The sequence below is a fragment of the Sinohyriopsis cumingii genome, unplaced genomic scaffold (genome assembly GCF_028554795.1).
Source record: "Sinohyriopsis cumingii isolate HCF-2022 unplaced genomic scaffold, ASM2855479v2 utg000663l, whole genome shotgun sequence".
In the NCBI taxonomy this organism is placed as follows: domain Eukaryota; kingdom Metazoa; phylum Mollusca; class Bivalvia; order Unionida; family Unionidae; genus Sinohyriopsis; species Sinohyriopsis cumingii.
Genome location: NW_028315922.1, coordinates 343,251 through 356,480, shown reverse-complemented (window position 1 = coordinate 356,480; position 13,230 = coordinate 343,251). Strand labels below are relative to the sequence as shown.

The 13,230-nt window shown below is 36.1% G+C and overlaps 1 protein-coding gene across 3 annotated transcripts in view; it reads left to right on the top strand.

Annotated features, from left to right (window-relative positions):
- LOC149773325 (uncharacterized) overlaps nt 1-1,319 on the top strand; it is a 158,745-nt gene extending 157,426 nt beyond the window's left edge. For 2 of the 3 annotated variants that reach the window (XM_089946448.1, XM_089946449.1), the window contains exon 20: nt 304-1,319. In XM_089946448.1, the coding sequence (XP_089802574.1) occupies nt 304-488 (185 nt within the window). In that variant the 3' untranslated portion in view covers nt 489-1,319. The remainder of the gene's footprint in view (nt 1-303) is intronic. The other variant, XR_016417384.1, reaches the window with a different exon arrangement.
- The last annotated feature ends 11,911 nt before the right edge of the window (nt 1,320-13,230 follow it).

Here is a 13,230-nt window from a genome sequence, read left to right as displayed (position 1 = left end):
TGAAAGAAACTTTTAAACCATTTCTTGCATCAGTAAAGTTGCTGCCAATCTACCATCCACAGTAGATGTAATTAATAAAATATATTTATCAGTTCTGTCCAATCAGAATACATGTACTGTGATGCTGTAGTAAAGAAAATGGTCCTCTGGAGTCATTTCACTGGGACAAAATGTTTATAGAGAAATCGAATCCATGTATAGAGTCCTTTTAGCTCAAAAGCATGGATAAGCATGGAGTTCATCATAGGGTTCTCTTTAATGATGTTGTAGAGTGATTTTGTTATCACACTCTTTCCTTTTCAGAGGATGAGAACATTACATTGACAGAGGAGCAACTTCAGGAGGTTGTGGGACAGGGTCAGGTGATGGATACAGGACAAGTTGAGTTGACAGTGTCTGAAATCCCTGTCCAACAAGTAGAACTTGACCAGGAAGAAGTAGATCTAACTTCAGAAGAAGAGGGGATCACCATCTCGATGTCAGAATGATGGACACCCAGTAATGCATTGCCATCAGATAACTCTTGGGAGAAAGGATATAGATCCAACACAAAGGATCATGATCGTGCAAACCTAGGACACTCTTTAGTAATTAACTGAAAGAGAACCAATTATAGAACTAGGAAGACCAGTGTCATAAAAAGTTACAAAGTTATCTTGAACTGAAACTTAGGACAAAGCATGACATTGTGAGAAATATTTCTGTTTTCGATGTAGTACATTTTTCGGCAAGGAGGAGCTTCCATCTTGGAATGTGAATTTTCATTACTCCTAATTCTGTGCATATGTACAGTATGCATTGTGATGAAAATTTTAATGATGCTTTATTAAATTGGAGAGTCACTTTAATTTGAAAGATTCCAAAATCAAGCATGCAAAATTTTATGATCATCATGCTGTTTGTATAGGATAAGTTGTATGAATTCCTATCACCAAAATCTATTTATATTATTTCAGTTTTGTTTTAAAATCTTAATAACTATCATTGTTAGCCCCCGATTAAACATGGGTTATTTTTCTAAAAGATAAATAATGTTATTTTATATGTTCTCAGCAAAGTATTTTTTTCTAACATGCTATATTTTATAAATAAAAATTTAGCATGAAAGATTGATAACTCAATTTCAACTTAGTTGACTTGATTATTCAGTTAAATGATATTGATGCAATGTTATGTAAATATCTTATAAGTTATTTTTGTATAAAAAGGCATGCTGTAGAAATGCAACTGTTGTTCAGTTTCTTAATGAAATAATAATAATAATAATAATAATAATAAGTTGATATGGAAATAAAATATTTGGTATCAACCATAATTCAGTTTTATTGTTAATCATATTTTTCATCCACATATGTATAAGGGAAACAAGGTAATGTCCCTCAGATCTTTCCTCAATTCTCATAACAAACCCAGAGAACTGCCATCAGAAAGTTCATTTCCTCCACTAAGATATAGATTATATTAACACACATTCACATAAGAGTTAGAAACTGAAAGAATGATATGTATGTGGCAAGTTTCAGATATTGCCTATTTACTTCATTATGTGCTCAGCTGGATTGCCACTATAAGATATCATATTGCCTATGTACTTCATTCAGTGTTCTACAAGATTGCCACTATAAGATATCATATTGCCTATGTACTTCATTCAGTGTTCTACAAGATTGCCAGTATAAAAAATTGACTTTTTACTGTACTATGTAAAACACAGCTGATTTCAAAGTGGCAATCAGTTTTTTGTGTGTTTATTTTTAACATTATATTGGCAGTACACAACCAATATATCTGAAAAGTATTTTACATCAAAAATTTATATGGTAAAACATCATATAGCTGTGTATCATGTATTTTTTTTTATATAACAGGACCTGTTCTTACAGCAAATCCAGTATCTCATTCAAAAATCAGATAACAGTTTGTTATTCAAGATGGAAGTGCACTTTATTTTCATTTTATTAGAAGACCATATCTGCAGTAGAACGAGTACTGTGACAGTTGTCATGATACTCTGGTCTACACCTTGACAAAGACTAGTTTTAAAGTCAGGCTGAAATGAAGGACACTCACATAGTATTCGTGCACATTAATAGCCAGGGTGTACATGTAAGAGTCTTCTGTTTGAGTATGTTTAATTGATCAATAACATCTATAAGAGTCTTCTATCTGTGTATGTTTAGTTAATCAATAACATCGATAACCAGGGTGTACGTGAAAGTGTCTTCAATTTGAGTATGTTTAATTGATCAATAACATCGATAACCTGCATGTACTTGTAATAGTCTTCTATCTGTGTATGTTTAATTGATCAATAACAGCGATAACCAGGGTGTACATGTAAGAGTCTTTTATTTTGTGTATGTTTAATTGATCAATAACATCTATAAGAGTCTTCTATTTGTGTATGTTTAATTGATCAATAACATCTATAACCTAGGTGTACGTGTAAGAGTCTTCTGTTTGCATATGTTTAATTCATCGATAACTTGGGTGTACGTGTAAGAGTCTTCTATTTGTGTATGTTTAATTAATCAATAACACCTATAACCTGGGTGTATGTATAAGAGTCTTTTATTTGTTTATGTTTAATTGATCAATAACAGCAATAACCAGGGTGTATGAGTCTTTTATTTGCATATGTTTAATTGATCAATAACATCGATAACTTGGGTGTACATGTAAGAGTCTTCTATTTGTGTATGTTTAATTGATCAATAACATTGATAACTTGGGTGTATGTGTAAGAGTCTTCTATTTGTTTATGTTTAATTGATCAATAACATTGATAACTTGGGTGTATGTATAAGGGTATTCAATCTGAGTATGTTTAATTGATCAATAACATCAATAACTTGGGTGTACATGTAAGAGTCTTCTATTTGTGTATGTTTAATTGATCAATAACATCTATAACCTGGGTGTATGTGTAAGAGTCTTCTATTTGTGTATGTTTAATTGATCAATAACACCGATAACTTGGGTGTATGTGTAAGAGTCTTCAATTTGAGTATGTTTAATTGATCAGTAACATCGATAACTTGAGTGTACGTGTAAGAGTCTTCTATTTGTGTATGTTTAATTGATCAGTAACATCCATAACCTGGGTGTATGTGTAAGAGTCTTTTATTTATGTTTAATTGATCAATAACATCAATAGCTTGGGTTTATGTGTAAGAGTATGTTTAATTGATCAATAACATCAATAACTTGGGTGTATGTGTAAGAGTCTTATATTTGTGTATGTTTAATTGATCAATAACATCTATAACTTGGGTGTACGTGTAAGAGTCTTCTATTTGTGTATGTTTAATTGTTCAATAACATCTATAACCTGGGTGTATGAGTAAGAGATTTTTTATTTGTTTATGTTTAATTGATCAATAACAGCGATAACCAGGGTGTATGTGTAAGAGTCTTCTATTTGTGTATGTTTAATTGATCAATAACATCTATAACAATCTTCTATTTGTGTATGTTTAATTGATCAATAACAACGATAACCAGGGTGTACGTGTAAGTGTCTTCTATTTGTGTATGTTTAATTGATCAATAACATCTATAACCTAGGTGTATGTGTAAGAGTCTTCTATTTGCGTATGTTTAATTCATCAATAACATCTATAAGAGTCTTTTATTTGTTTACGTTTAATTGATCAATAACATCTATAACCTGGGTGTATGTGTAAGAGTCTTTTATTTGTTTATGTTTAATTGATCAATAACAGCGATAACCAGGGTGTATGTGTAAGAGTCTTCTATTTGTGTATGTTTAATTGATCAATAACATCTATAACAATCTTCTATTTGTGTATGTTTAATTGATCAATAACAGCGATAACCAGGGTGTACGTGTAAGTGTCTTCTATTTGTGTATGTTTAATTGATCAATAACATCTATAACCTAGGTGTATGTGTAAGAGTCTTCTATTTGCGTATGTTTAATTCATCAATAACATCTATAAGAGTCTTCTATTTGTGTATGTTTAATTGATCAATAACATCTATAACCTGGGTGTATGTGTAAGAGTCTTTTATTTGTTTATGTTTAATTGATCAATAATACCGATAACTTGGGTGTACGTGTAAGAGTCTTCAATTTGAGTATGTTTAATTGATCAAAAACATCTATAACCTGGGTACATGTGTAAGAGTTTTTTTATTTGTTTATGTTTAATTGATCAATAATACCGATAACTTGGGTGTACGTGTAAGAGTCTTCAATTTGTTTATGTTTAATTGATCAATAACATCGATAACTTGGGTGTACGTGTAAGAGTCTTCAATTTGAGTATGTTTAATTGATCAAAAACATCTATAACCTGGGTACATGTGTAAGAGTTTTTTTATTTGTTTATGTTTAATTGATCAATAATACCGATAACTTGGGTGTACGTGTAAGAGTCTTCAATTTGTTTATGTTTAATTGATCAATAACATCGATAACTTGGGTGTACGTGTAAGAGTCTTCAATTTGAGTATGTTTAATTGATCAAAAACATCTATAACCTGGGTACATGTGTAAGAGTTTTTTTATTTGTTTATGTTTAATTGATCAATAACATCGATAACTTGGGTGTACGTGTAAGAGTCTTCTATTTGTGTATGTTTAATTGATCAATAACATCTATAACCTGGGTGTATGTGTAAGAGTTTTTTTTATTTGTTTATGTTTAATTGATCAATAACAGCGATAACCAGGGTGTATGTGTAAGTGTCTTCTATTTGTGTATGTTTAATTGATCAATAACATCTATAACTATTTAATTGATCAATAACATCTATAAGAGTCTTGTATTTGTGTATGTTTAATTGATGAACAACATCGATAATCTGGGTGTACTTTTAAGAGTCTTCTATTTGTGTATGTTTAACTGATCAGAGACACATACATATGCACAAATATGACACATATTTTTACATGCATCAAGAAAAGAGTGTATTACATATATGGTCATCATTTTAAGATACAGCTGATTGTTGACTGGTAAAATATCATAAACATGTAGAATAAGCCCTGCATGTTTGTTTAGACCTTTTTCCTTTTTTTTCTTCTTCTGCAGACTACTTTTAATAAGCCAGAAAGAGTGTCAAACAGAGAAACTTTGGTTGGAATGACTACTACTAATTTCACAAAGCTACCCATTAACAATAAAATAAAAATTATAGTTTCTAAACAAATCACACAATTTTAATGTTTTCATGATAAAAAATGTTTTTGTCAAACATATATAAAAAGACTTATTTATGTATGATAATATTTCTCTGTGATGTTTCGTCTGTCACAGTTAATGAGATACATTTTATTTGTTTTATTATCCCCTAAGTCTTCCTAAGAAACTCTTCATCATCAAAGAAGATTTAATTTTCACTATTTCTCATAAAGGACTTGCATATTGTGACTGAATAGGCAAGGGAAACTACAATCTCTCTTAAATTACAAAACAAACAAGAATTGAGTATTTAAGTTGTTCTATCATTATGATTCAGATGTGGTTTCCTGAGAGTTAATTTGAGAATAGGAATAATTTACAGCAATAACAGAATGAATATTCGTGCAGAATAGATAGTAATTGAGGTCCAGTACGCGAACAGCACGCATGACTCGTTGCCAGTGGCTCTCATTGATCTCGATTCACCGTACGTGACGGGGAAATTTGAAACTGCATGCTTGGATGGGTTATCACATGATATCATACTGGGATGTCCTTATGTGTTGACACAACCGAACCCCGAAACCTAACCACTGATGCCGGGGAGTGCTGGGAAAACCAGGTACAAGGGCCGTGAGATGAAACCGATGCCAATGAAAGTTAGGTCAACACCGGTCAGTAACGTACTTCCGGCCGAGTTGAGGAAGCTGTTGGCCGATAAATCGTCCCTTCACCCGTGATGATATTGATTTTCGGGTGAGGGGCTGATATCACCTACTCATTAAAAGCTGCAATTATCAGCATTCTAATTTGGCTGCACACATCGATGGATATTTTATACACTTACCTATATTTCTCGTGGCTGTGCAGCTGTGGTCGGCTGAAGGGTTCTTTTAGGGACATGTAGATTATATTTCCTGAGGAAATTATATGTTTGGTGACTTTTAAATCAACATGGGTAAGCACAACCATCTGTCCTGTGACGATTTTGAATTTCGCGCTTGATATGGCTGTTACCAATTACCGGTGTGTGGCTAAAGAGTAAATGGGTTTGTTCCGGAATGATTTGCACGCAGAAAAATTGCATATTTTAATGAACAGGTGATATCATACCCACAATTCGTCCATTAGTATCAACACAGATTTGTGGGGTTGATTTATCGGACTAAGGAAGCTGCAACAGGAAGATGCAACTCTGACACAGTTGCATAAATACGCTGCAGAAAGAATGGAAAAAAGAAACTCTGAATGGTGCTGTGAAGTTCGTATACAAGAAGGGAATCTTGTGTCGACACGCCAGGAAAGGACAAGAGCACTTCAAGCAAGTCGGCGTGCCCATGGAGAAGCGAGGTGAAGTGTTGAAACTCACACATAAAAATCTCATGGGAGGACACATGGGAGCTGCCAAGCTGCATGATCGCCTTGTCAAGAAATTCTACTGGCCAGGGGTCTAAGGAGATGTTAAACGGTTATGTCTCTCCTGTGACAAGTGTCGGAGAATGGCACTGAAAAGGATCATCGACCCATCAACTTGGAGAATACACCCCTTATCGATGAACCATTTCGACGCGTCGTGATTGATTTGATCGGAGCGATAAAACCCGTGTGGGCACAAGGAAATCGCTATATTTTAACGGCCGTATATTACGCTAGAAGCTATCCGGAGGCTGTCGGGTTGCCTATTATTGATTAAGAAACCGTTGCTGAAGCGCTGCTGAGAACAACTATCCTGCATCGTACAGGTAATGCCTCGGAATCGTGTTTGGAATATCACGGTTCGAGCGGTACTTATACGGGCGGAAGTTCATATCGGAGACCTACCACCAACCCCTCGCATATCTTACGCAGGCGAAATTGTCAAATGGATGCTTGATGTGATAGTGGCTGTTCTTACAGCAGTACCAGATTCAGACCAAATACCTGAAAGGAACTGAGAACGTAGGCACTGATATTATGAGGAGTGCTGAAATGGCATGGATCGCTCAGTAGATAACTGCATGTTGTGTGTGTATATTCGTGTCCGTAGTCAGCATGTAGCATCATTATGATTTTGTTTCTTTTATTTTACTTCACGATTTTATTCTCAAGCATGGGGTGGGGGGGTCATGTTTGCTACGCCCCAGCTATAAAGTCATGTACAAGTTATAATCTACCTGTCTTGGGAATATTACCACGGCATTGTGTTTGATCTTTAAACATTGCCGCAGATTTAGAGTTGAACTATTGTGCAAGGTTAACAAAGGCTTGCCGTTACTACACCTATATGTTAAAAGTTTGCTCATGGATCAAAGAAACGTCCACGAGGTGAATGAGGCATATTCTTATCCGTTCCCACATTGACAGACAACGAAAGGGACATTGTCCATTAAGTTTGATTGGATTGGTCCATAGCGATATCCAATCAAAAATTGAGGTAGATAGCATCATTACAATTCAGACCCGAATGATACCTTCCAACTTGCAAGAGAAAATTCAGTATTTGCCTAGACAGATTGCTGATATATAGGGTTTACTCCGAGAGAGAAGTCACTCGTAATTTGGCGGCAAAACTTAGAGGTAGATTCTAAGGAAAGACAAAGCTTCGAAAGGGTCAGTAATGTTTTTCTCGGTTTTGCAGAATATTACGGCATCGTAATTGTAATTATTTGTAGTACGTATACATAATTACTAGCATTGTTTAGTATATATAATTACCTTTGTAGTGTTTCATTTGTATGCGTATTGAAGGAATGGTCTTAAGCTTTACTTAAGAATTATTAGATGCGAGACGGAATTATGTAGATTGTTACCTTGTGGTCTGAATTAATTTTGTAATTCTTCATAGACCTGATGATAACATTCTACGGTCCTCCCTGGTTTCCCATGAACTTGCATCAGATCACCTCTGCATTATATGCCATCTTGACGTATCAGTCCCTAACCCTCCACCTTTATCTGCTACTAAAAGAAACCTCTGTATGATAAATAGAACCAAACTAATGCATGACATCCAAGAAAACCTAACAACTTGCTTACCTCCTACAGCAGAACAACTCGATAACTGCCTGTGTTCATTGCTCGACAAACATGCCCCAGCTACCAAGTGCGGAGTATCAATTCAAAAGTGTTTTCCATGGTACACCAGTATTAGGGACCAGCTTCGCACTGCTAAAAGAGACAGCCGTAAAGCTGAAAGGCTTTGGCTTTCCACCAGACTCACTATTCATAAGCAAATCTATGAAGCCGCTAAGAAGAATGTCACAAATGTAGTCCATGCAGCGAAATCAGCCCACTACACTACTAAGATCATGGAATGTTCCAGCTTCAAAGGGCTCTTCGAGATTACTAACAAGCTAATGTCAAGGAACAAATCTACACCACTTCCAACTACCTTCTCTCCATTTGACCTCCCGGACATGTTTGCAGATTTCTTTCGTGACAAAGTACAAACCATTAGAGATAAGATTGACACCACACTTTCAATTGACTCGTCACCATACAGTTTGGATACAGAATTTGAGCGGCAACAATTAGCAGCATTTCAACCTGTCTCTATGGATTTCGTACGTACAATCCTGATGAAGAGTGCACCAAGGTCATGTGAACTTGATCCATTTCCAACATCACTGCTGCTTGAGTGCTTAGATCCAGTATTGCTTTCACTAACTGATGTGATTAATACCTCTCTCTCATCAGGGGAATTCCCATCATTTTTCAAAACTGCCATTGTAAAGCATCTGCTGAAGAAACCACAACTAGACCATAACGATTTAAAGAACTACCGCCCAGTTTCTAATCTCCCATTCATATAAAAAATCTTAGAAAAGGTTGTTCTATCCCAGCTTGTATCTCATCTGAATTCAAACAGTCTTTTTAGCAATGTACAATCTGCATATCGCCCTTGCCACAGTACTGAAACTACTTTTCTAAAAGTAGTTAATGATATTCTCTCTGCTTTGGATAGCGGAAAGATTACAGTCCTCGCCTTCCTTGATTTGTCTGCAGCATTTGACATAATAGACCATGATATATTACTTCACCGTCTCCAGCATGTATTTGGCATTCATAATACAGCCTTACTGTAGTTCAAGTCCTACTTGGTCAACAGGACACAAATTGTGTCTGCAAATGGAATACACTCCAGCCCAGTTGATCTATGTTGTGGTGTTCCACAAGGGTCTGTTCTTGGACCTGTTCTCTTCATTCTGTAGACTCAGCCGTTCTCAAGTGTCATAGATCATCATCCAGTGTCTCACCGATTGTACGCTGATAACACCCAAATATACAAATCTAGCCACCCAACTGAAGTTGATGCTACCATCCAAGGTGTAGAGAAGTGCATTTCTGATGTGAAATCATGGATGACATGTAACAAGCTGCACATGAATGATGATAAAACTGAGGCCATTCTGATCACAACACAAAGACTTTCTCATTCAAATCCTTGACCTCAAACAATAAATATCAGCAACACCAACATTAAATTCACACAATCAGTACAAAACCTAGTTCTTACTCTGGACAGTACTCTCACATTGCACCAACATGTCATGAACATATGCAAGGCTGCATATCTTGAGCTGAGACGCATCAGCTCCATTCGCAAATATCGTTCAGTTGATGCCACTTGTGTGTTCATTAGTACTTTCAAGACTGGACTATCGTAACTCAGTTCTGTCTGGTTCATCTCAATATCTACTCCAGAAACTTCAAAAAGTTCAAAACACAGCTGCTCGGATCACACTTAGAGTACCACGATCAGAGCACACCTCTCCGCTGATCTGTACCCTACACTGGCTATCCATTCGATCCAGAATCAAACACAAAATGTGTTCTCTGTGCTACGTGTCACTGACGGACCCTAGTCCATCATATACCTATCCGACCTCACCCATGTGTACACACCACCAAGATACTTACGCTCCTCTTCTGACAATCGTATACTCATTATTTCCACTATGAAAACAAAGTCATATGGACAGCGTTCTTTTGCATACCAGGGCCGAGCAACGTGGAATGAATTGGCACTGAGTCACAAAGACACAGTGACCCCACTCACTTATTTCAACTGCAAGAACAAACCTAAAGACCTAATAATGTTTCCTACCTTAAATATTCTCAGCATGTTTTTTCTATGTTTTCTAATTTCAAGGTGTTTGTGTTTGTAATCATATCATTATATGTTTTTTTTTTATCTTATAGGTGCTGTGTAATGTTGTAAAGCGCTTAGAGTTTCTTAAGATTAGGCGCTATACAAAGTCCTCATTGATATTATTATTATTATTATTATTATTATTATTATTATTATTTGCTGATAGGTCACTTCATAGTAAACCAGTGTATTTATTAATGCATTAGGTTAGAATTTACGCATGCTTGAACTGTGAATTTGGAAAATGGTAAAGTATGTAAGATCAGTTACTATGAATGTATGCATATGTCAGAGCATGGATATTTAAATGTTTGTGTACTTTGTATGAGTTGTAAGGTAAAGAAATGCATCTGATTATTGTGATATTGTTTGGTATAACTGAATTAGGAATATGTACCTACTGATGTTATGAAACTAATTGATGTATGTATAAGAAGTAATTGATACCGTGCTGTATTATGACGTTTGTTTTACCATACAAGAACATATGGGTATCTCGATGTGTATGAATGCGTGACTGAAGAAACATAATATCCGTTATCTGACGAGAGGCTGTGTGTACTGAGAGATGAGAGGGCTAAGGAAAACGACTGTACCGTCCTTGTGTTTTCACAGGAAGCTTTTTAGGGAACACAGAACTTCCAGTTCTATTGAGTCCCGAGTCTTCAAGAGCTGGAGACGGAAGTGAGACTAGCCAAAACAGTTGAAGTCGACAGAAGTGCAGTCGTGGGGGAGAAAGTTGAGGAGGAGGGGAAGGGGTCTAGAGAAAGTTGAGGAGGAGGAAGGTTTGGGGAGGAAGAGGAGAAGGAATAGGGAGAAATAGGAGAGAGAAAGGATAAAACAGATGAGTAGAAATACAAGGACAGGTGGATATCAATCACACACTGCTAATCAAGTGATGAAATAGACTTATCAAAGGGTTGAGCGGAAGGAGTGTAATTAGAAATTTGAGTCATTTGATTACTGAATTGTTATTAAATTGTTATTCATTGAATTTCAACCTTTTTGTACATTCAGCCATCTAACCATCGGTATTGTCGACTTGGGGCTCGGAGCTTTACATTTACTTTTCACTAAATTTAACTTCTAACAAAATAGAGCCTGGATGGGACTTCTATAATAGTTTAAATAAAATATCCGGAGCACCTAACCCCAACCATAACAATCATCACAAGCCATCAAAAGTGTCCGATTACACACTAATGCACAAAAATGAGCCATCAAAAAGTTTCCCAGTATACACTAACACACAGACATGAGCCATCAAAAAGTGTCCGAGTACACACTAGCACAGACATGAACCAGCAAAAGGTGTCCCAGTACACACTAGCATACAAACATGAGCCATCAAAAAGTGTCTCAGTACACACTAACACACATACATGAGCCACTAAAATGTCAGAGTACACACTAACACAGACATGAGCCATCAAAGTGTCCCAGTACACACTAGCACACAGACATGAGCTATCAAAAAGTGTCCCAGTACACACTAGCACACAAACATGAGCCATCAAAGTGTCCCAGTACACACTAACACACAGACATGAGCCACTAAAATGTCAGAGTACACACTAACACAGACATGAGCCATCAAAAAGTGTCACTGTACACACTAGCACACAAACATGAGCCATCAAAAAGTGTCACTGTACACACTAGCACACAAACATGAGCCATCAAAGTATCCCAGTACACACTAACATAGACATGAGCCACAGAAGTGTCAGAGTACACACTAACACAGACATGAGCCATCAAAGTGTCCCAGCACGCACTAGCACACAGACATGAGCCATCAAAAAGTGTCCCAGTACACACTAACATAGATATGAGCCACAGAAGTGTCAGAGTACACACTAACACAGACATGAGCCATCAAAGTGTCCCAGTACACACTAGCACACAGACATGAGCCATCAAAAAGTGTCCCAGTACACACTAACACACATACATGAGCTATAAAACAGTGTCCTAGTAGACGCTAACACACATACATGAGCCATAAAAATGTGTCCCAGTACACACTAGCACACAGACTAACACACACAGTGTCCTAGAAGCCGCTAACACACATACATGAGCCATAAAAAGTGTCCCAGTACACACTAACACACAGACGTGAGCCATAAAGTGTCCCAGTACACACTAACACACATACATGAGCCATTAAAAAGTGTCCTAGTAGACGCTAACACAAGATATGAGCCATAAAAAGTGTCCCAGTACACACTAACACACAGAAATGAGCCATAAAAAAGTGTCCTAGTAGACGCTAACACACAGACATGAGCCATAAAAAAGTGTCCCAGTACACACTAACACACAGACATTGAGCCATAAAAATGTGCCCCAATAGTTCTAGATCATCTAGTAAAGAATCAAAGTTCAATATCAAGTCGCTTTATGCAAACGCCTGTTCAAACCAGGGATCAAATCATCACCTGAAAGTCACGTAATTACACAGAATAATGTTTCTTTGGTGTATTGGTAGCCACTGAAATTAATGTAACTAACAAAGTATCATGAATTAAAAAAGCAGTTTATGATTCTAGTTAAACTCGCATATGTACAGTGACGTGAATAACCAAATGCCAAGAATGAGCGGTTCCCTCAAAATAAAGACTTTCATCTCTGCTGGCAAACAATTCCCATTTTATTTTACCTTTGTAATGAAAAGGTTTATAGGAGACTATAAACTTGACCTGCTGATCTAAACATAAATTAATTTTCAAACATCTATTTCTAAAAATTGTCTGCCTTATAAGTGGTCATATTTTGGTCAGAGAAGAACAGATGATACAATGACTTTTGTGTTTGAAGACTTTTCCTTGTAGCTTTTAAATAGGTACATTCAGAGTAAATAATACAAATTTGTTGACTTTCTATATTATTTGTTCTGACATGGTAGATAATATAAAAATTGTGATATTTATTTTTGACTGATTT